Below are 24,325 nucleotides of genomic sequence, written 5' to 3'. Positions count from 1 at the left end.
ACTATAATTTTCTATTATTTCATAAGAATAAAAATATTTTATTCCTGACTGTAATGCCCTCTTTTAAAATAAAATCCTCAAGCCTACTTCAAGTCCAAAGTGCAGTATTCATTTTAATAGGTCTCTTAGGTGGCAGCTGAAGATGATAAGCAAAGGAATAATAATTTTTGTCTTCACCCAAATATACACCATGATCCTAATTTTTATAATAATCACAGCAAATGAGGCGCTTTTGAGAATAGTACTATATTAATATCCATTATGTTTACCTCACAGGGAGATTGGCAAGTCTACCTTAAGAGATAATGTCAGAGTGGACTAGAGCCACTTACGTTGGAAACTGCCCAGCCTCTCTGAAAGTCAGGTTTCTCAACCATAAAATGTTGATGATAATAACAACCTACCCCATTAACCTTATCAAGTTGTTTAACATATCAAAGGAGAAGATATACAGAGAAGAGCTTGAAAACTGAAGAGCATTGTTTTAGCGCAAAATTCTATAACAATAAATGTTGAATTTAAAGGACTCTCAAAAGTGCATTATTAAACGCAAGAGTGCTGAATGAGGAATTGAGTAATAAAAGTCACAAATATTTAGAGACTATAACTTGAAGTTCATATCAGGAATTATGAAATCGTTCGTATTTCTAAATTCCATTGAGAGACCTGTACTGTAAGTTCATATAATCAGTTGATATGTTTTTAGCCACTTCTTTCCTTTTAAAGGGAATCTGCTATACGTTTGCCTTTTGATCTTAGAAAATTGAACCAACCTGCCTTGCTGTCTTCTGAATATTATATAACAGCATCTAACAGTCTACTGTTCTCTTTATTTTTTCTAAGTTATTGAGGATGGGAATGCATATTTGTTTGCACAGTCTTATGAGACTTCCAGGAGATGATCTTTTTCATTGGTTTCTATCCTAGTTTTCATATATCCTTTAGAAGAGAAGAAAGCTACTCAATCTAGCTTATCAACAATTAGGAAAATATATCTTTTAAAGAGATTAACACTACAAGTGACCAAAACCAACTTAAAGATTCTCATTATACAAATCAGAGAGAATTTATTTAGAGTAGAAATTGTGTCCAATTATAAACCCAGCCCTAATCTAAGTTTGTATTCATCTGGACGGTAGTATAACTGTACATTTTTTCTAAAGGTTTTTTACAGTTCTGTAAATATCCAAAATAATATTTTGAGTCTCTGTATGTGAACCAAACCAAATGTAATCAATTACTCCCAACATTATTTTTAAACTTCTCCAAATAGTACCTTAAGGTATTGTATCAGTAGAAAAATATAAAACACAGATCTTAGACTAGAGAATGTTAACATTTGTTAACATGCAAGGTAGTATCTTGAATACTGCACTTGCTCAAAATATTTTGTATATTTTTTATCAATTTCTTTTTCTCAGTGATAAATGCCTGAAACACAAGTCAAGTGAAGTGAGTAATGCAAAGAATAGTACAGAGTACATTTTCACTGCTGTCTCCTAACGTTTTCTTTTCAGAAATATCCCAATGCTTTTAGGAAAAGTGTATGATTATGGTTATTCCTCTAATGATATATTGTGCAAACCTCAATTTAAAAAATGTCCATAGGGGCTTCCCTGGTGGCGCAGTGGTTGAGAGTCCGCCTGCCGATGCAGGGGACACGGGTTCGTGCCCCGGTCCGGGAGGATCCCACGTGCCACGGAGCGGCTGGGCCCGTGAGCCATGGCCGCTGAGCCTGTGCGTCCGGAGCCTGTGCTCCGCAACGGGAGAGGCCACAGCAGTGAGAAGCCCGTGTACCGCAAAAAAAAAAAAAAAATGTCCATAGAGTAAAACAATAAAAGAGATGGAACGTGTATTTTGAAATTCCTTACATGACTGATAATACCTATATTCTCTTAGTATCCAAAGATAAAGTTCAGGTGTTATATTTTTTTTACTAAAATGTCTGTAACGTTGAAGAGAGTTTAAATAGATAGCTTCAGAACTGTGGTTTATCTTTAGAGGACTAATCTATTTCTTCGTGCAAGTGCGTTGCTTCTGCACATGTTAAAAAGTCATCCTGCGTTGTCTGGGGTGACGAAAGATAGGAATGAGTTTTCTGAGAACTAATCAGCAATACTTTGGGAACATTTAGGTTGTGGTTTCCAATTAACTGTGGAGAGTTTGAGTGATTTAGTACCAGACCTCAGGAGAGGGGGGATGAAAACCTCATTAATGCATATGTCGGTGAACAGAAAACCAGCAGATTTGCGTTGAAAATGGATTTTTTTTGTGTTGAAGCAAAGACCGGCTAGATCTTTCTACTATAGTTAGGGTGAGAGAATATCTTTGCATGTGTGGGTTCCCTCTGGGTAGGTTTATATGTGTTTCATTGATGCCGCTTATGGTAAAGTAACAAATAGATAAATTTGTGCTCCAAAATGAAGGCCAGGATTCAGAGGCATAAACTTTCCTGCACTTTTCTTTCTTTTACTACAATGAATATATCAGAGAGGAGTGGACACCAGTATCTGTTTTCAGAGTTAGAAAAACCTCTTTTTTAGGATGCAAGACTTGGGCTATAATCCCAATTCTGCCACTTACTTGTGTGCAACTTTGGGAAAGTCATTATGGTTCTCTCAGAATCAATCTTCCCAACAGCAAAATGAAACCAGCAATAACCTATGACATATATCTAAAAGGTTTCTGATTTGTATAAAAATCAATTCAATTAGGCAAACTTTTATTGAGCATCCATCACTGTATTTGGAGATAAAGCCCAGCTAGATGATCCCCACTTCCTTTGATGAGAAAAGGAAACAACTGTTTAAAAAGATAAACATTTGTTTATTTGATAAACAAATGTTTATCACTTGTTTGGCAAATTGAGATAGAAGTTCATGAATACAGTGTGATGCATATTACATTTGGGCTACTGGTAGGGAATCCAGATGAACTATAACCCAAATCATATTGTAACTATAGTTAAATGTTTACCTATGTGTCTCCTCCACCAGACTTGAATATGTTAAATGCCAAAGTCCATGTCCATGTCTCATTGACTTTTGTGTCACCATCACCAAGCATAAATCCTGGCACATAATACATATGGACTAGATGCATGGATCACCTAATCAATGAGATGTTGGTAGGCATGTGGAAATAAGAATGAGGTTCAGATTTAAAGATAATCTGTGTGGAGGTTGAACCCACTGGAATGAAACATCCAATGGGAAACATACAAAGAAAAAGAGAAACACACTGTAAGTAGAAAAAATAGGGGATACCTTGTGAAATGGTGAGAGAATAAATCTGAATATACTTTAAAATCTTTAAAGAGCTATATAGATTATTAGATTTAAATTTTATTTTCTATGCTGGACCTTACAGCCTTCATCTCACACCCTTTGTCAATTGTTCCATTAAAAGGACAGAGTATATTTCTCACTTTAGAGTTTGATAACAGAGGAGAAAAGAGAAACATCCTCTCACTGCCACAACCCTTTTGGATCATATGTCTAAGGAGATGTTGCCCAAAGACAAATAAAGCCACAGTCTTAGAATTGTTGCTAGAAAGGGATCTAATGGGATACTAGTCCAAGCATTATTGAAGGATTTGGCTTAGATTCATGCTTTTCATTAGTGCAAATTACTAATAGAATTGCTGGAGATTAAAGGAATCCTTTCTACAAACTGCTGTATAGCCATAGGTAATAAAATTCTAGCTGCCCCTTGCAAATACAATGTAGAGTTATGTTTTTTTTAATCAAAATTAATTTATTTACTAGCAAACTAGTAGAGACTGTTATGGTTACAGAGAATTTGAATGTCAGGTTAACCCTGGTTCTATGAGTAGTGTTTGACGTTGCCAGAAATCTTTTGGTCCAAAGTCCAAGTGCTTGCTGCTAAGGTACTCACTTTCTGTGATCTATGTCTAACAACAAAAAAAGGGGGAAAAAAAGTCATCCTGTAATTCTTCCCCTAAAAATATCATAGGAAATGATAGTGGTTAAAATGCAAATAAACCAAGAAGGAAAGATTGAGAGTGTTTTATTTGGTTACTCCATGATGATACCAGGGCACAGATGGAAGTATTATTTAGTAGAAGACTAAGTGCTGTGAATTTCCCCAGTTGTCACACTTTCAGAAACACCTGGGCAAAATAGCCTTCTATATCAGACTGAGCCTTTTTTTCCCTAAAAATATTCAATGTGTTTGTTTCTGTTTGCTTATATATATATTTATTATATATGTATATATTAAAAATCCTATAATATAGTACACTGATTAAATATCATCCATCCATGTATCTAATCATGGAATATTGTCTATATATTAATTAAGCTCTTCAGCCTTACCTTGGAAAGTAGTAGGTTTCCCTTTTCTCTTTTGCTTTTCATGTATTAGGTTGACCCATAAGAAATTAGTGATATTCAACTTAATAGAAAATCTGGAGTCTTAGAGATTTATTCAGAGATACCATGGTATGTGTGTATGAAGGATCAGATTATTACTTATCTGATTGCCCCATTGATAATCAGTTCTTAAAAAGAAAATGGAGATACTGAAGACATGCCTTCTGTGATTTTTCCCCTTTATGCAGACTTGTCTCTGGATGAGCACCTTCTTGGGCAGATGCAGGATTGCACTAAGCTTTATAGCTCCAGCACTTTGCCCCTTCAGTAGATTCTTGCTTCTAACTGGTGATAATGCAACTCTGCCTTATATATAGATCTCCTTAAAGGGCAACCAAAGGTGCAGTGGCTCTTCAGGCTCAATTGCTGAGTGTGAGAATCCTCCATCCTGTCTCCTTTTGAGACCACAATCTGTGCAAGTATAGTTATATATTTCTCCACATACATTTTGTAACAAGTATATTTTTCAAAAATATTTTTAAAATTTATTTTATTTTATTATTATTTTTTTTTGGCTGTGTTGGGTCTTTATTGCTCCACACGGGCTTTCTCTACCTGCGGTACGGGGGCTTCTCATTGTGGTGGCTTCTCTTGTTGCGGAGCACGGGCTCTAGACACGTGGGCTTCATTAGTTACACCACGGGGACTTGCTAGTTGTGGCTCACGGGCTCTAGAGCGCAGGCTCAATAGTTGTGGCGCACGGGCTTAGTTGCTCCGCGGTATGTGGGATCTTCCCAGACCAGGGCTTGAACCCGTGTCCCCTGCATTGGCAGGCGGATTCTTAACCACTGCGCCACCAGGGAAGCCTGATGTTCAAGATTTTTAGTTTTGTTCTAGGCCAATTTTTTTTGTTTCTTTATGATTCTTATTATTTCTACATTTTTATTTTATCCTATAAGCCATTTAAAGCCATATGGTGACAGAAAATTTTAAAGTATGGCATATAGTCAGAGCTATTTGGAATGCACAAATATGGCATACAAGTACCCTTGACTCATTTCTAGTCTAGACTTGGCACAATTAAAGTTTAAGAATTCAGTGTACATAGATTGATCTCAGGAGAAAGGATGCAGCCTTAAGTCTCCCACACAAGCAGGAAATAACAATCTCACCTCTGATCGAAGAGATTTTTCTGCTATTGCTGCCATTGAATTTTTTTTAACGTATTTCCAAATTAGAAAATATTCAGCCTGATGTTGTCAGTATTTCAGACCATGAGGGTATCGTTTGGGAAAACAGTGCCTTACGGTCCTGAGAGAGTTACTGCTCTTCCCTAAGGGCCTAATTTACAAAGCAGCAAGCTCACTGGTAGGATTTGGCTGGAAATCTCATTGTCTCGGTAGAACCCTTTCATCCGATTTATGTGCATCACATTTTAGAAAGTTATTTACTAGTTACTTTCTCTGGAAGCAGAGGGTAAGTGGTGTTTCCCTTTAAGGATAGAGGAACTAAGATGCATCAGGTGCAGCTCATCATGATGATGAAGCTGATAATAAAATGCACAGTATCTAATTCTCCAAGCTTCCCTCTGCCATGAGGGAGTTTCACACTGCTCTTTTATTTTGTGTGCATTTGGAGTATGTTAGAATATACATCAGTGTCTAACCCTGCATTTGTCTTCTGCAATGTGACAGCTTATTTCTATGCCAGATTTGGAGCTGGTGGTGGAGTAAATCTTAGTGATTTGCAATGCACGAGCCAACCTAAAATATTAGGTTGAACCGGATGAAATTGCCCCTTTTGCAGGTCAGAAATGGTCAAACATTAGCAATTACACATGCTTCAACCTGTACATTTGTACGTTTCATGACAGATTATAACATTAAGATTCTCAGTGTTGTTGCAATGGTTCTGAATTTTTAAATCATATTAAATAATAAATAAATAAGCAAATAATGATATTTTGATATTTCTCCCTGCATTGATAATTTGCCTGGAAACTAAATAAGCAGGGAGCCAGCAGTTCAGGTTAGCCCTTGAACTCCACGAGGTTTAACTGATTTGCCCAACCAGAACACCAAGCTACCTTTCAGCTGTGCAGTATTCAAGTTTATTTAGGAGTTGATAAATGGCTTAGTGCAATGCTTCCTTTTTTCCAATGGCTGCATCCTCATAAACCTATTCTACCCTCCACCAGTTAATGCAGACAGAAGATTTTTATCCAGTATGAGCACCGAAACTACACTGTGGAAGACTGTATGCTCAGCAAAAACCTCACCCATGATGAATAAACAGCTCTTCCGGGGGCTTTGCTGCCGCTGGCTTGGCAGGAGTTGTTTATTGCCTGGTTTGCACATCCCATGATAAAGTTGCTGCTGAAATAAATTGCAGTTTTGCATAATTATTGACAATCACGTCTTAACAAGCAGTGTGTATCATATTCAAGTGTTCAATTTTTTTAAAATCCATTTTTAGCTTATGTTTAATCCCAGAAAGTGTTTGTGTAATAATAGAAGGCAAATATGGCATGTAAATAGAGTACTAATTTCCTCATTGCAGACAAAATTTACCTGAATCTTTTTTAGATGGGACTGTTATTTGCCTCAGGCAATTTTCCTTCCCAAGCTATTATTATGTAGATGTTTGCTGAGGGCATATGTGTGTGTATCCACAATACATGCATTATATATATTATCAGAAAATATGAATAACTTTTCTTTAGACTTTTGTGTCATTAGGGAATTTGGTTCATTCCGTCTAAAAGATTAGAGAGATGAGAATGGGATGTGGGCAGAGGGAACTAACATTTTTGAGCAACTATAATATGTGACTACATAATGTGTGAGGCACTCAGCTTTACACACATTGTTGTATTTTCACTCTCATCACAGCAATATGTATTGCAGATAAGAAATCAGAGGTTAAGTAACTTGCCATATCACACACTTCGTAGAGGATATTGGGATTTGAACCCAGATCTGTCTGGATTTTAGGCTCCACTTTTTCCATTACACATAACATTTTTCTTTTGGAAAATATTCTCAGTTGTATGACCATCAGGTAATGAAAATTAAAGCTAACACAATTAGAACATGATAGTGTTATGCAAAATTACATTTTGTACAATGGTTTCTATGAAATACAGCGGCCATGGCTCACGGGCCCAGCCGCTCCAGGGCATGTGGAATCCTCCCAGACCAGGGCACGAACCCATGTCCCCTGCATCGGCAGGCGGACTTTCAACCACTGCGCCACCAGGGAAGCCCGGTTTTCCTACTTCTTAGTCTTTTTGTTCTCTTTTGTTCTTCAGTCCCCTTCTCTTTCTTCCTCCAGTGTTCAACTTTCTTTTCTAGGTTTGCATTTCTCCTGGCCTATCTAATCATGATTTCCTGCCTCAGGTGACATCAAAGATAAGCATGGTATAGATTTTAGGGTTTTACCTGTAAAGATTAGCTTAAACTTTTGCAGCATATTAAAATAAGCTTTCAAAATTGACCAGCAGAAACTAAAAAGTTAAAAAAAATTTTTTTTGGAAAATTCACATATGAACTTTCAAAAATCTAAAAGTCCAAATACACACACACACACACACACACACACACACACGCTATTCTAGTGGTTGATGCTTTGAAGAGGAGTTTTAGCAACAGCTCACCCCTTTGTTCTTATATTACAATTTAGTCCCTTGGACTTTGCTCTTTTCGTGGGATTCACTGGGTGCGCCTTTCTGATGTTTGAGGAGAATTGCATCTGGACATTTGTTCTTTTGCAGAGTGAGTGAGCGAGAGACTGCTTTGGAAGAAACTCATAGATTACTGCAACAGTTCCCGCTGGACCTGGAGAAGTTTCTTGCCTGGCTTACGGAAGCCGAAACAACTGCCAACGTCCTGCAGGATGCCACCCATAAGGAAAGGCTCCTAGAAGACTCCAAGGGAGTAAGAGAGCTGATGAAACAATGGCAAGTAAGTCAAGCATTTCTACTTTATCCCTCTTGTGAATCCAGTTGAAGAATTCTCAGCATTTGTCCTTGTAATTGATAGGCTGTGGACGAAATGAAACAGTTGTTTTACATGGCCTTATGTATTTAAGCGTTTGGGCTAGAAGAAGAGAGACAGAGGAAAAAGGAAAAATCATTTATTATTTCATTTAATACCCCAGTCTTCTAAATAGTGTGTGTTTTTGACCAGGAAAAACTTGCCCATAAAGCTAGAGCTTTGATAAGAAGAAACTTTGCTCAGAGAAATAAATTAGGGATTGGCTTATTAAATTTGAAAAAGTTGCCATTTTTGAGTGTTTATTTACTATTTTACGTGGAAAGCATCTGTATGAATTGTCTGTTTTATTTAGCGTTGCTAACTGAATCAGTTTCCCTTCATTACTTTCCAGTAAGTTTTGAAATGTTAATCTGGCATTTTGTAGCTTTCTTCCTAGCATGATCTGTGAAAATAAAAATGAGATGGCTAAATTTGTCATAGTTAATGATCACAGAATTTTCGACAATTGTTTTTCCTAGGAACAGGAATGACTGCTATAAAATTTCATATGCATAAACAGTGAAAACAGAAGTTTCACGTAGTTTTGTTTACATGAAGTCTTGGTGAGAATCTTAAAGTCTTGGTGAGAATCTTATTCTGTAGTTCAGGAAGGCTCCTTTCAGGACCTGACATGATTTTCCTGACCTACAATGGAGTTTTGTTATGTATAGTTGAGTTTTCTGACTTGATATAAGAAGTTTACTGGTACCGCAAATAAAATTTGGAGTGTTAGAATAATAGGATCCATTTTTAGGACCAACTTCAGTTTTTTAATATTTTAAAATTATGATGAAAAAAGGGATAGCATATCCTAGGTTGAAAAATAGTTCCAAAATCAAATCATATTAAGCAACGTTTCATCTCCTCCCCTCCTTGTTGTTCTTCTTCTTTTCTTCTGTTTAAATAGGACATTTGATCTACTCGGATGCTCTCGTATGTAGAGTAGATGACAGTGGCAATTTAGAGCTTCTTGGATTCCTCATTCTTGCTTTATCATTATCCTCGGACCCCACTTGCTCCCCCACAACGTGTGTTGAGTTAGTTTGATCATTTGGAGGTAGTTTGTTTAGAACAATACCTGACTTTATCTTCCCAGATATCTCCCATGGCTTGTGAATGTCCATGCAGTGTAAAGTTCGCTTTTTTGGTCACTCTTAGATAAACAGTTAGAAAATGTGCTGCTGTAACATATTTGATTTATGATATTTCATAAGTAAAATTTTATTTCTCCTTGTCCATGCCCATAAAGCCACCCTAGAATTTTAAATATGTGGATTCACATACTCCCCTCAGCTATGGTAAATAAAGAGTAAAACTTTAAGTGGATTTTTTTTAAGCAGATTCCTTTTAAAAATAAATCCAGTGACTCAGTTTTATAATAGGGGCTTAATAAAATATTTCTCAAATTGATGGATGTCTTGTTGAGGGCAAAACAAGGATACATCCATCTATCTCCTATAGTTTTAATATATATATATCTATAGTACTCATACAATGAAAATTCATATATAAATTTCTCATCATGAGAAACTGAAAGATTCTGAATCATTAAAGAAAAAAACTGCAGTGTTTGTTTCCTAACTATGTTTACTATGGAAGAATGGAGAATAAAGTACATTTTGTGTTTAGATTTCTGATCTCTTTGAAAAATAGTTGGAAATTATGCCGAGGAAACTTTCTTAGCTTATTCTATATTACTCATAATGTATTTACTCTTAAAAGCCATATAAAACTCCTTTAGAGTTCCTGAAAATCTTACACATATCATTTTCCCCTTAACTATAGTAGGACTAACTAAGATTCCAATGTTATTTTAAAAGAGACAATTTCTCATTCCCTCTCAGTTAATATTGTATCTTCTATAAATTCCAGTTGCCTGAGATTGAAACTACATTTTATGGATAGGAATGACATTTATAGCCAGCTCTGATTTTCAGTTAGATGGCTGAATAATGGTCTTTTGATGAAAGATTCGAAGGTGTCATGGTAAAAACTCTAAACTACTGAAACTTTTGATTATTGTTAATGGCACATTTCAGCTGATAGAATTGAATCAAGATACTGGGGTTTAAAAGCAACAAATGGAAATGCCAAGCTTGAAAGTAAATAAAACCATATACCTTAGGAGATTACATGCAGTTTCAGTATTTCAGCTAAATCGAAGTGTTTGCTTTTTTCCCCTCTGAAGATGACTTTCTTTTAATTTTGAACAAAAGGAATGTTCTCTAATAATGTGTGAGGGAATAAAGTGTAACTGTATGCCTTTCACTTCGTTTGCAGAAGCTGGTAGCATTATATTCATTGTTTGATTCATGCTGTATAGCAAGAATAGTTAAATATTACATATTAAAAGAGGAAACTCCAAATGCCTAGCCAGAGCAGCGGCTCTCCCAACAGATTTCAATATATCTGTCCACCCAAAACCATGTTTTACTTTATACAAATGCTGCTGAATGGAGACAGGGGGTCAGAAAATGGGTTTTTCTCTGTGACTGTCAATCGGTTTTTCTATATATGGAGACTCCAGCTCTTACTAGACTACCTGACTATCACTGCTTATCATCCACTTCATAGGATGTTTAATTCTCCCAGCAATAATTACAATTCCTGGGTTTGATAAGCATACATGTATTATGAAGTATATGCTTCCTGAATGGAATTAACCTGGTTAATTCCACTCTGAAAGCCATTAAAGTTTCTTCCTTATATTAGAAAAAAAATGTTATTTACTTTCCTTACTAAAAGCAAAGTCATTATATTTGACCTTGTGCTTTAGGATGAGGAGATTTTTTTCTTATAAGTATTGTTATTTCTGACAGTATAACTGGAATCTTAAAGCCAATGTATTTTTATAGAGTACCATATAGAGCCCTAAGAGGTGACAGTTTGAAAATTTTTAAATTGTAAATTTATTCTTAAAATGAAGAACTATATTCATAATCGAATCAGATTCTTCCTGTGTCCAAAACATTTCCTGCTTTGGGCCTTAGAGAACTGATAAAGATGGTCGCAGTTCTAAGTTCTAACATAAAACCATGGGTAACTAACTGAAAATAGTTAGTTAAACATGCAGACTGCATGTTTACTAATGTTTCACAAGAATTTCACCAACCTTAACTGATTCTGTAAGCACCCCCAAGAGATAATTGTAATACCAGCTTGTAAAGAAGGTGTGTGAGGATGGGTATGTGGTGGGGAGAGATGGTCATAAAGGTGGCATAATTAGGGTCTTTTTCTCAGCAAGAGAGACTATGGAGCAATTAATATTTGAGATTCCCTCATCTGTGATCTGGGTCATGTCTCAGGCCATATCTCTCAACTCACTCCCTCCTCTAATTTCATTTGTTTTACCTACGTCTCCTCCCACCCTCCCCCACCCATTATAGAAATGCTCTTCTATTAAACAAAATACTTCCAGAGAGACAAGGTTGATAAATTTTGAATTGTACATCAGAGTACACCTGGAAATTGATTAAGCTACCTTAAATTTCTAATACATTATTGAAATTGTGGAATTTAGCTTCTTCAGTGTTGCTCACAATATATTTTGGCCCACTGATTCATTCCAAAGGAAGAAGGAAGAATGAAACCTCAGTAGCAAAATTAGTATCCTGAATAAATTGGATTATCATATTTCTAGGTGCATCTGAAAAGAGAGAGGTAATCTGAAGATCCCTAATTCTAAGAAAAGAAAGCGCTCTGTGTATTCCTTTTTGTTGCTATAATTTGAATTGAGTCTTATATGTACTTTTTAATCTTTCTCCTTTGGTGTCTAAAGATTATGAAAGTTTACCTTGATGTTTTTCTTTTGCCTAGTGATGTCTGCCTGCCATTTTTGATATACAAAATACATATATATATATGTTCCCTAAGAACTTTGATTGATTCATCAAATCTTTATTAAATACCTGTTGGATGCCTAGCATGGTGTTAGGACTAGCATTACGAACATGATTAGAGAGATGTTTTTCAAACGTAGTTCAAAGTACTAAGTTAAGTAATCAATTTAATGAGTATCAATCCACATTTTTTTAAACAGAAAGGAATAAAATTAATAGAATAGAAAATAACAAGAGTCCATCACTCTTAAATAAGAGTCAGTATTATTTTCTGAAGCTTTGGTTTCAACTATTTGCATATATGTGTGTGTATGTGTGTGGGTGTACATACTGGATCAGTGTGTAGCATATATTCAAAAGCCTCTGCATTAGAGTATGATTTCTGCCCTTGGGATGCTTATATTCCAGAGGTGAAGATAGTTATGCTAAGACAAAATTGTATAGTAGTGTGATGAGTGTTACAGTAGAGGGCTAGACAGGATCTAGTCAAAACAGAAGATGATTAAGGTAAGCTTGCCAGAGAGGCCAGGAAACTCACCTAGAACACTGTTTTTCAGTCTTGCTTATACATTGGAGGAGATTTTTAAAATGCTGATCTCTGGGTTCTACCCCCAGAGATTCAAACTGGATTGATCACAGCATGTCCTGTCCATGCTTCTCATGTCCAGCCAAGGTTGAGAACCTCTGTTCAGAGAAAGTTAGAAGAATGTGTTAGGAGTTGGCTAGATACACGGAGTTAAAAAGGGAAGGAAACAGCATGTTGAAAGTCCTGGACAGTTGGGTAGTTCGGGAAGAGAAAGGTACTTCTCTATGGGTGGGGTATAATTATTATAAGAAATGAGTTTGGAAAGATCAGCTGGGGCTAAATTATGTAGAAAGGCAGCATGGTATAGTAGATAGAGTATAAGCCTTGTAAGCAGAAAGACCACTTATTTTACTTATTTTACCACTTGTTGCCTAACCTCTAAGTCTCAGTTATATTCTTCTGTACAATGAAAATAATACTTCACAGGATTTTGTGAGGAATAAATGATATGTAGAATGCCCACCGGAGGGGCAGAGTGTTGCACTCAAAGTGTTCGGTATGTTTTACCTGTCTTTTCCTCCCTCTGTCCGCCTGTCTTTAAGAGTTTGGACTTTATCTGTAGTCTATGCGAAGTCACAGCATGTTTTTAAGCAAGGAAATGGAATAACCTAACTTATGTTTTTGAAAGATCACTCTGGTAGCTGTGTGGAGAGTGAATTGGAAGGATATGAGACCTGTCCAGGAACGAAAGTGAGAAACTTATTTCTGTAATATTCCAAGCAAGAAATGATCATTAAGGTGTTGGGGTTGAACAGAGGAAACAGATGTGTGAGCTATTTGGAGGGAAAAACTAACATTGTGATGTAGATTGTGGGAGGAAGAGGTGAGGGGGGAATGTGAGGTACAGTGAGGAGTCACTGACCGCTTACCATTTGGCATGACTGGGTGCCTTACAGAGTTGCAGAATTAAAGAGGAAAAATAATTATGGGAAGAGAAGTCAAGAATGCGGCTGGTTTTTCTTTCTCAAGGTTGCTTTGGCTATCCGGGGTCTTTTGTGTCTCCATACAAATTTTAAGATTTTTTGGTTTTAGTTCTGTGAAAAATGCCATTGGTAATTTGATAGGGATTGCATTCACTCTGTAGATTGCCTTGGGTAGTAGAGTCATTTTGACAGTATTGATTTTTCCAATCCAAGAACATGGTATGTCTTTCCGTCTGTTTGTGTCATCTTAGATTTCTTTCATCAGCATCTTAGAGTTTTCAGAGTACAGGTCTTCTGTCTCCTTAGATAGGTTTATTCCTAGGTATTTTATTCTTTTTGATGCAGTGGTAAATGGGATTGTTTCCTTAATTTCTCTCTCTGATCTTTCGTTGTTAGTGTATAGAAAATGCAACAGGTTTCTGTGTATTAATTTTGTAACCTGCAGCTTTACCAGATTCATTGATGAGCTCTAGTAGTTTTCTGGTAACAGCTTTAGGATTTTCTATGTATAGTATCATGTCATCTGCAAACTGTGACAGCTTAACTTCTTCTTTTTCAATTTGGATTCCCGTTATTTCTTTTTCTTCTCTGACTGCCATGGCTAGGACTTCCAAAGCTATGTTGAATAAAAGTGGCAAGAGGGCTACCCTGGTGGCGCAGTGGTTGAGAGTCCGCCTGCCGATGCAGGGGACACGGGTTCGTGCCCCGATCCGGGAAGATCCCACGTGCCGTGGAGCGGCTGGGCCCGTGAGCCATGGCCACTGAGCCTGTGCATCCGGAGCCTGTGCTCTGCAACAGGAGAGGCCGCAGCAGTGAGAGGCCCGCATACTGCAAAAAAAAAAAAAAAAAAAAAAGTGGCAAGAGTGGACATCCTTGTCTTGTTCCTGATCTTAAAGGAAATGCTTTCAGCTTTTCACCACTGAGTATGATGTTAAATGTAGGTTCATCGTATATGGCCTTTATTATGTTGAGGTATGTTCCCTCCATGCCCACTTTCTGTAGAGTTTTTATCATAAATGGTGCTGAGTTTTGTCAAAAGCTTTTTCTGCATCTACTGAGATGATCATATGGTTTTTGTTCTTCAATTATACAATGGAATATTACTCGGCCATTAAAAAGAATGAAATAATGCCATTTGCAGCAACATGGATGGACCTAGAGACTGTCATACTGAGTGAAGTAAGTCAGAGAAAGAGAAGTATCATATAATATTGCTTATATGCAGAATCTAAAATGAAATGATACAGATGAACTTATTTACAAAACAGAAACAGACTCACCAACTTAGAGAATGAACTTATGGTTACCAGGGGGGAAGAGTGGAGGAAAGGGATAGTTAGGGAGTTTGGAATTGACATGTACACACTGCTCTATTTAAAATAGATAACCAACAAGGACCTACTATATAGCACAGGGAACTCTGATCAATATTATATAACAACCTAAATGGGAAGAGAATTTGAAAAAGAATAATAGACACATGAACATGTATAACCAATTCACTTTGCTGTACACCTGAAACTATCACAACATTGTTAATTAAGTACACTCCAACATAAAATAAAAATTAGGGGCTTCCCTGGTGGCGCAGTGGTTGAGAGTCCGCCTGCCGATGCAGGGGACGCGGGTTCGTGACCCGGTCCGGGAAGATCCCACATGTCGTGGAGCGGCTGGGCCCGTGAGCCATGGCTGCTGAGCCTGCATGTCTGGAGCCTGTGCTCTGCAACGGGAGGGGCCACAGCAGTGAGAGGCCCGCGTACCACAAAAAAAAAAAAAAAATTAAAAATTAGTATAGCTGATTCACTTTGTTATACAGCAGAAACTAACACAGCAATGTAAAGCAATTATACTCCAATAAAGATGTTTAAAAAAATCAATGAAGTAAAAAAATAAAATGGATAACCAAAAAAAAAAAAAAGAATGTGGCTGGTTTTGAGGTGTCTATGAATAATAGAGGTGAAAATATCACCTCCCTTGAAGCAGTTGTGAATGTGGATCTAACATCTGGAGAAAGATCTAGGTCAAAGATGTAAAACTGAAGGGCGTTGACATGGACTCCATAGAAATACATAATATTACACAGAAATCAATGTCATTGTTACTTGAATTTCTCCATTCAGAAATATATCTAAAAGTCACTAAAATATTACTTACTGTAGCATAGGATTGGTCTTAATGATGCCATCTTCTGCTATTCAAAAGGACATAGCTTGGGCTTCCCTGGTGGCGCAGTGGTTGGGAGTCCGTCTGCTGATGCAGGGGACGCGGGTTCGTGCCCCGGTCCGGGAGGATCCCACATGCCACGGAGCGGCTGGGCCCATGAGCAGTGGCCGCTGGGCCTGCGCGTCCGGAGCCTGTGCTCCGCAGCGGGAGAGGCCGCGGCGGTGAGAGGCCCGTGTACCGCAAAAAAAAAAAAAAAAGAGGACGTAGCTTTAGAGATTCCTTAAATGTTTTAACCATGAAAAAAGGCAAAGCTTTGGTATAACATTCATACTGTGGAGAAAGTAAAAGTATTTAGGTAATCTATCCAAGATCTTGAAAAACTCTTTCCAATAAGGGCAATTAATTTCTTCTCTTATATAAACATGGAAAAATTTTATTTACCTTTTATTCTACAGTAAAAAGTTCATACACAGTCACAATACTATGGATTGTAGTACTCAGGAACAGATTCAAGAGCCACATGCTTGTCATCTTACTATATTCAGTAGTTTATTATGTTCCAAGTTTGGACCCTGAAATCCCTGTAGATCACAAGAGAAAATCCAAAAAAGAAACAGTGAAAATAATTAAAAGTGAAGAAATAAAGTCAGTGAGGACAAATGTTCAAGACTGGTGTTTTATCTCCTATAGCAGGGAAGACTAAATATAGAAAATAAGAATCCATTGATTTTTATCCAGTGGTGGCAAACAATAACTTCAATATAATACGAATTTAATCACTTGATTATAAGGGTTAAAACACTCTAAGCTATCTTACCATGGTCTCTTTCATATATAAACATGTTAATTCAGTGTATCGAAACTTTAGGACCTACTTTTTTGGGTATTGCCACTAAAGTTAGTTATTATCTGGAATGATACAAGGGAAGCACTAAGTTGAATAACTTTGTAATTCAATCATTGGATTCTATAATTTTATATATACAAACTAAAAGAAAGGCTTACATAGGTAAGAAGACACTGTGCATACTGAAAAGTCAATTTTGATAGCCCCTAATAACGACTGCCTTTTATTCCCCACAGAACTTTTGTGAGGCTCTTATAAGGTAATAAATATTTAAAGCACTTTGAAAAAGCTTTCTTCAAGTGAAAGATCCTTATTAATGTTATGAATTACCATTAAACAAAAGTCAAACTAAAGATATGAACTTAATATCATACTCTTTAAAATCAATAGATTAAAGTTATATTAATTAATGAGAATAATAATAACTAAATTGTTCCTTGTTTATAATTGACAAAGCATTTTTACTTCAATTCTCTAATTTGATTCTCACTGAAAACCTCTGGTGTTGGTACTATTATTTCCATATTCAGTAGAGGAGGGTAAAATTAGAGAGTTTCAGTAATTTAGCTATTACTATCAATACTTCTTTGAAAATGAACTTGAGTTTTATCATACCAGATTAGGAAGGAAATAATTCAGAGTAAAAGCCTATTAAAGAAATGTTTAGTTTTCTGGGATTAATATCACCATCTAATTCAGTTATTTATTTTTCCAATTATTAGGCTAGATAATAATACTATCTCACATTAAAAAAATATTACTATGTGCTGGGCAGTGTGCTAAGAGCTTTGCTTGCATGATGTAACAATCCCCCGCCTTTTTTTTTTTTTTTTTTTTGCGTGATCTTACCCCTTTTACAGATGAAAAATCTGAAGCTTTGAAAGTTTAGGTAACTTCTCTTAAGGTCACACAGCTATACAGAGAGGAGTCAGTATTTGAACCTAAGTTTGACCTTCTGACCTTCAACTAATCCTGCTGTCCTACCCATTACTGTAAACTGATTCAGCATTCCAGGCAAAGACCCAAGGTAACCAAAAGCAAGTTTCAAATCATTCACTTCATAGGAATTTGTTGATTACTGAAAATATTCCTACTTCCTAAACATCCTTCTTTCCTTTACATTTTTCAGTCTTGTTTCCACATTTGCCTGTTAACTGAAACACTTCTGTATGAAACCACCATAACTTCCAAATGCAGATGCTTTTATCAATTCCTGTTGCCCTAGAAATCTATGCATAATTTGTCATTGTAGTCCACCGCAGTCTTCTGGAAAATTTCTCATCTCTTGACTTGCTGGGGTGCTATATTCTACTAGTTTTCTCCTACCTCTGTTACTACTCATTCTTCTTTCTTTACCTGATGACCTATTCTGGGCTCTCTTTTCTGTCTTCATTAATCTCATTCTCTTTATTCAGTAGTCAACCAGCAGTTACTAAGTGTGGGTTATGTGCTAGGTATTAGACTAGAAACAGTCTTTTGTTCATCTCCTTTAATCCAGTGATTGGAAGATTTTTATCTCTTTCCAGTATCAATCCCACATTTCTTACCATGTATGGGACATTTCTTACTCAGTCTCACGAACATCATAAACTCAATACGACCCAAATAGGCCATATCTTTAATACCAAGTCTATCTCCTGTCCTGCCATTCATCACACCACCATCTTTTCAGCCACAGAAATTTCAAACCACATAGTCATTTCTACATCCCCTTCTCACTCGCCTTACTTTCTAGTTCATTTTTAAGATCTATCAGTTTTACGTCCCTAATCTTGTGCACGCATTCCTTCCTCTCCAGTCCACTTACCACCACTCTAATCCATGCTGTTATTTACCTTTACCTTCCTCTACTCCTTCCTGCCCACTGCATTGCTCCAGTCCAACCCACTGATTGCCATCTCAGTTAAGCTTTGTAAAGCATAGCTAAGATTGTAACTATGTTATAAATTCCATGGGAGCAGGGATTTCATCTATATTCTCTTGTATATGCCCATGGCTCAAGACAATGCCCAGCACATGATAGGTGCCAATAAATATTCATCAAGTGAATGAAAAAATATACGACTCCTCTGTTCAAACACCTTTTATGACTTCTCAAAGCCCTCAGAATATTCTGCAGACTCCTTCACCTGGCCCTCCAGGATTGGCCCTCAAACTCAATTTCCAATCTTATTTCTTATTTTTCCTCTCCATGCACCCTTAACTCCTACTAAAACGCACAGCTAGCCAGTTTACTTTTGTGTCTTTGATGACCTGTTTCTTTTCTTGGGGATGCTTTTCCTCATCTCAGTTTACCCAGATGCAACCTAATTTTCAAGGAAAGCCATATTCAAATCCTCCCTTTTTCCCTGAGCCGTCAAGCTAGAAGACATCTTGTCTCCTTCTCAGTTCCCAGAGGCATTTCTTTGCCCTTTAAATAACACTTAATGCTTTCTGCATTGTTTTAGAGGGGCTGGAGAGGATAGCATTTAATAGTGTGGGCTTTGAAGCCTGACTGCCTGGGTTTAACTCATGATTCTGATACTTACTGACCATGGACACATTTCTCAATTGCCCTCAGTTTAGGCAGCTATAAATCGGGGTAAATGATAACATCTACCTCATCAGGCTGTTGTGAGTGTGATGTGAATTGATATATGTGAAGTGCATAAAACGGTATTTGATACATAGTAAGCAATGAGTAAACATAGCTAGTATTGTTATTACTGTTATCAGGTGTATAACATATAAATTTTGTAAGTAAAGTTTTGTATTGTTTCTTTCACTATAGACTGCTTAAGGGCACAATCCTCATATGGGTTGAGAGAGAAACTGTTTAATAAGGAATGGATGAATTAATAAAACCGTGCCAGAAATATTGGCTACCATGAGTGTTGAAACTGATTTTTTTTAAGCTTTGTCTTTTCTAACCAAGAAAAGATTAAAAATCTTCAGTAGATTTTAGTTCTTAAATGTCAATATTGACTCATGTTTGAAAAACTCTTCCAAGTCTTCAGATACAAACAAACCTTAATACTCCCATTCTTGAGAATAAACATACTACACTGAAAATGAAAAAGAGGTATTTTGCCTTTCATAATGACCTCCTTGGGGGAAATCCGTTGACTTGCCACCCTTCTCTTTCAACCAGACACCAGACATTGAGATTCCCTGAAACACACTTCAGTAGCAGTAGTTTATTTTTCTCAAACGGTCTGACCAACATTGGAAGTCACATCAATGGCTTATAGATATGTTAATAAAATTAATAAAATTGTTTTACATTTATCTTGTGAGGCAGTAGCAGTGAAGATAACCAGGAAGTATGAGACTATTCACTCACTTCCTTTGATCTCCATCAGAACCTGGACAAGATCTATATAATTTCAGGCCTTCTCCAAACAAGAATAGAAAAGGTCAGGAAAAGATTGACGACAGAAAAAGTCAAAGAATTTCACATCACTTTCTCCTCCTCGGTTCCTCCAACCTCAGAGGTTTTTTTGAGGGTTAGGGGTCTTTGAGGGCAGGCTTTCTAGGCAATAAATAAATAAGATATTCCTTTATATGATGGGTAGCAACGCCCCCCTTCCTGTTGGAAAATTCTGAAATTGTGGATTGGAGGGATCAAATAAAAGAATCTCCAGTCTTGTATTTACAGATTTTTTTTTTGCGGTACGCAGGCCTCTCACTGTTGTGGCCTCTCCCGTTGCGGAGCACAGGCTCCGGACGCACAGGCCCAGCGGCCATGGCTCACGGGCCCAGCTGCTCCGCGGCATATGGGATCTTCCCAGACCGGGCCACGAACCTGTGTCCCCTGCATCGGCAGGCGGACTCTCAACCACTGCGCCACCAGGGAAGCCCTATTTTTTCATTTTTAACAACATCAGTCTTTAAAGAAAGGTTATTGAACAAAGGTCTATGCATAAATCAGCCATTCCCCATAGAGGTAAAAGAAGCCATTACACCTGGTTATAAAAGAGAGTTTCATGAATGTGGGAGAAATAAATCATTCCCTACTGGAGTTCATATTAGTCTGGATAGAAGAATGTCTGTAACCTAGTAGTGAGAAAGCAACAAGTTACTTTTGTTTTTTCTTGCATCCATTGTTATCCTTGAGAGGTCTATTAGCAAGTTGACCATTCAATATTATTAGTAGTATAAATGTAATCTTAAATTCTCTGAAGATTTCAGTCTTTCTCTCTAATTTCTGTTCATCTCCAACACCTTTTACGATATATTATTCCTTGGGAATTATAGAAAAAGTTACTCTCTGCAGAAAGCAGCATTTCATTTGCTCTCAGGAGCCAACCACATTTCACCTCAATCCTTTGCTCTCAATTCAACAATTCAATATTGGATTCAATTCAAGGTTGTGGCCCCAAATAGAATGAGACCTGTATATTTATGAACTGCTTGACCAGGCATTCTTCCCAATGATTTATTCCATAAATTCTATTTTTAGTTTTTACAGTAGTTTCACAAATGGTTGGAAAACTGTTGTACATTGCAGTTTTAAAAACTGAAATGAGTGTAGATAGCATTTTTACCTGCTATGGACAAGTGTTAACGTGTTCTCTTTTGGAGTAGAAAACAGTTGTCACTGTCAGGATGCAACCCTTGGATTGATTAGACAACTGTAAATTCATTTCCCATCAATAGCCTAAAAGAATTTTTTAAATTTATGCCATGTATACACATAGTAGAAACATATTTTTGAGTGTATTTCTAAATGTGACTTTTAAGGACAGCCACTGAGAAGTGGAATCTGCCACAGAACAATAAAGAGGTTTGAGGATCCAAAGGCTGATAAGAGCCTTACTTGGCCTCAAAGAGGAATTGATAGTGGTGGGACTTGGGGAGACGGAAGACAGGGAGATGTAGTCAAGGAGGTAAGGGATATAGTTCGGGTGAATACAGAGTCCTTTGGTCTCCCAGAAGAGGAGGCACCTCCTGCATACCTTATGGGGAGGATCAGGGGAGGTGTCCTGGTAAACTTTGGCTACATAACACACCGACCCAAAGTTAACACCTTAAACTAATAGTAGTCACTTGTTTTGCACATGAGTCTACAATTCAGGCAGGGTTCACTGGGAACTGTTTGTCTGGGCTTCTGGTGATATCACCTGGAGCAAGTAGACTGGCTGCTGGAATATCCCCTTCCAAGTGAGCTCACTCACATGTCTGGCAAAGAGCTGCTGGCAGTCAGTTCTTCTTCGTGTAGTCCTCTCCATAGAGCAGTTTGGGCTTTTTCATAGTGTAATCGCTGGGTCCCGAGAGCAACCATACCAAGGGACAAGAAGTTGAGGCGCCAGCTTCTTAAGGCCTGGGGGAGAAACCAGCATAGGTTTGCTTCTGCCATATTCTATTGGGCCAGCAGTCACAGAGCCCAGATTCAAGGGGATAGGACATAAACTCCATCCTTCCATGGAAGAATGTGAAAAAGTTTGGGGGGGCTATGTTATAACACTGACACAGAAAGCTTCTTGTACAAGACACTGAGCTGAATATTAAACAGCAAGTATGCCTTATCCAGGTCAAGAGAAGAGGTCCTCTTTGCCCCAAATACCCTTTCTCTTCTTGTCTCTCTGGCTAACTCCTACTTGGTCTTTAGGTCTTGGTCAAAATACCTTTTCTCAGAAGCATTATCTGGCCTTGCCCCCAAGTGAAAAATTGGATATACCACTATATTGATTTTTTTTTAATTTAGGCTTTTTTTCTACAACAAAACATAAATAACTTCCTTTCTTACTTAAAAGCTGTAAAATACTCATGGCAGTAAGTATATACAATGAAAATAAATCTTAAGTGCAAAAAGTATCTCTCAAATAGCAATATAGATGCTTACATTTTACTGACCTATTTGCTTTTCTTTCTCTATTTGCCCCAAGGTCTCATCTATACCAGTGTGTACCAATTCATTTCTAGAATATACCTGTTAATAACCTCATTTGCATAGCGCTACTCACTAATCTGGGCACAAGTTAGCCTCAGGGATGTCTTAATTTTTCTCAGTTTAATCCATCTCTCCTGTCCTTTTCTTAGCGTGTCTGTCTGTCTGTCTGTCTGTCTCTCTCATGTTTTTCATTTGTTTCTTTTCAAGTGACTTTCAACTACGCAGAAAATGCATTTCACATTTCTGTGCCTGCCTCCAGGCTCTATTTCACTCACCCAGGACTATCCTTTCTGAATTCTTTCTCTCATTTAGCAGCCATCATTAAAGTTGGACAAATGAAAGAACCTCATTTCTTAAAGGACCAGAACATTATCTTGAGCAAGCAATTAAAAGGATTCAGCAAATCAAAACATGAGCTATCTGGATGAATCTTGAAGGCATTACGCTAAGAGAAATAAGCCAGACACAAAAGGATATATATATATATATATATATATATATATATATATATATATATATATATGTATAATTCCACTTATATGACATACGTAAAATAGTCAAATTCGTAGAGACAGAAAGTCAAGTAGTGGTTACCAGGAGCTGGGGTTGAAGGGATAGGGGACTTCTTGTTTAATGGGTACCTGAGTTTTGGCTTGAGAAGATGAAAAATTTCTAGAGATAGATAGTGGTGATGGCTGCACAACAGTGTGAATGTACTTAATGACACTGAACTGTACATTTTACAGTGGTTAAAATAGTAAATTTTATGTTGTGAATATTTTGTCACAATAAAAAGAAAAATATGAGCTAACAGACTTTTTGAGGGACTCTTTGTGGAAGTAGTACGGTATCAGAGAGTGCAGAATGTCTTATTTTATAGTCAAAATATTTGCGTGACCACTGACTCGGGTGATCTTGGGGAAATCAATGGCATTGTGAATCCCAGGTTTATCTTCTGGAAGATGATGGAGCTAGACAAAAGAAATGTTTCTGCAAGTTCACATACAATCTACACTATCTTTACTTGGAAAGTTTATTAAAAATGCACTGTCAGAAGCGGACTCTCTAGGGATGGGCCAGGGAATCTGCATATTTAAAGAGCCCCCAGGTGTTTCTTGTGCCCATTCAGATTTGAAAATCACTGGGCCAGATGTTTGCTTAAGGGCATTTCAGCTCTTGAGATTTGACAGATTTTGATTCTGTAAGGCAGATTCTCAGTGCTTATGCAAGAAAAAGAAATGAAGAAAATATTAGACTTTCTGCTTGTGATGGAGAATTTTTCATTTGCCTAGCCAATCAGGAATGGTATTGTTTATTCCTCCCACTGTTTTGAAGAGGCATGGTTTAAAAAATACGCCAGATGGTACTGAGGAAGATTTACATTACCATTTTCTTTCTTTTTCCCTTTGCATATTATATAAAACTGCCCATGCCTCCATCTGAGCCATGATCATTAATTTAATGTTATGATTTAATGGCTCATGACATTAAGTTATAACTTAGCCTAACATGACCAACTTACAGTATCAGAAGGAAAGTTTCTTTTCTCAGGTTGATTTGTATACCTTAAATCAGTTGTATTATTGGCTGAATTTTTCATAATTATGTCTCAGCCTTGATCTAGGGAATTTTCTCTCTTCCATAGAAATGCATTTTGTTAAACAAGATCTAGGTTATAATCAATGTCTCAAAAGTAAAATTAAGAAAGGGAAAAAAGTTTTTATTTT

General features: G+C 37.1%; 1 protein-coding gene across 2 annotated transcripts in view; it reads left to right on the top strand.

The window, feature by feature from the left end:
• DMD (dystrophin) overlaps positions 1–24,325 on the top strand; it is a 2,064,872-nt gene that overhangs the window by 1,559,811 nt on the left and 480,736 nt on the right. For both annotated transcript variants that reach the window (XM_082609524.1, XM_082609523.1), the window contains exon 55: positions 8,107–8,296. In XM_082609524.1, coding sequence (XP_082465650.1) covers positions 8,107–8,296 — 190 coding nt within the window. The remainder of the gene's footprint in view (positions 1–8,106; positions 8,297–24,325) is intronic.

This window comes from Mesoplodon mirus (genome assembly GCF_964341445.2).
Source record: "Mesoplodon mirus genome assembly, chromosome: X".
Taxonomy (NCBI): Eukaryota; Metazoa; Chordata; class Mammalia; order Artiodactyla; family Ziphiidae; genus Mesoplodon; species Mesoplodon mirus.
The sequence above is the reverse complement of the archived record's forward strand: the minus strand, read 5'-3'. Positions and strand labels throughout refer to the sequence as shown.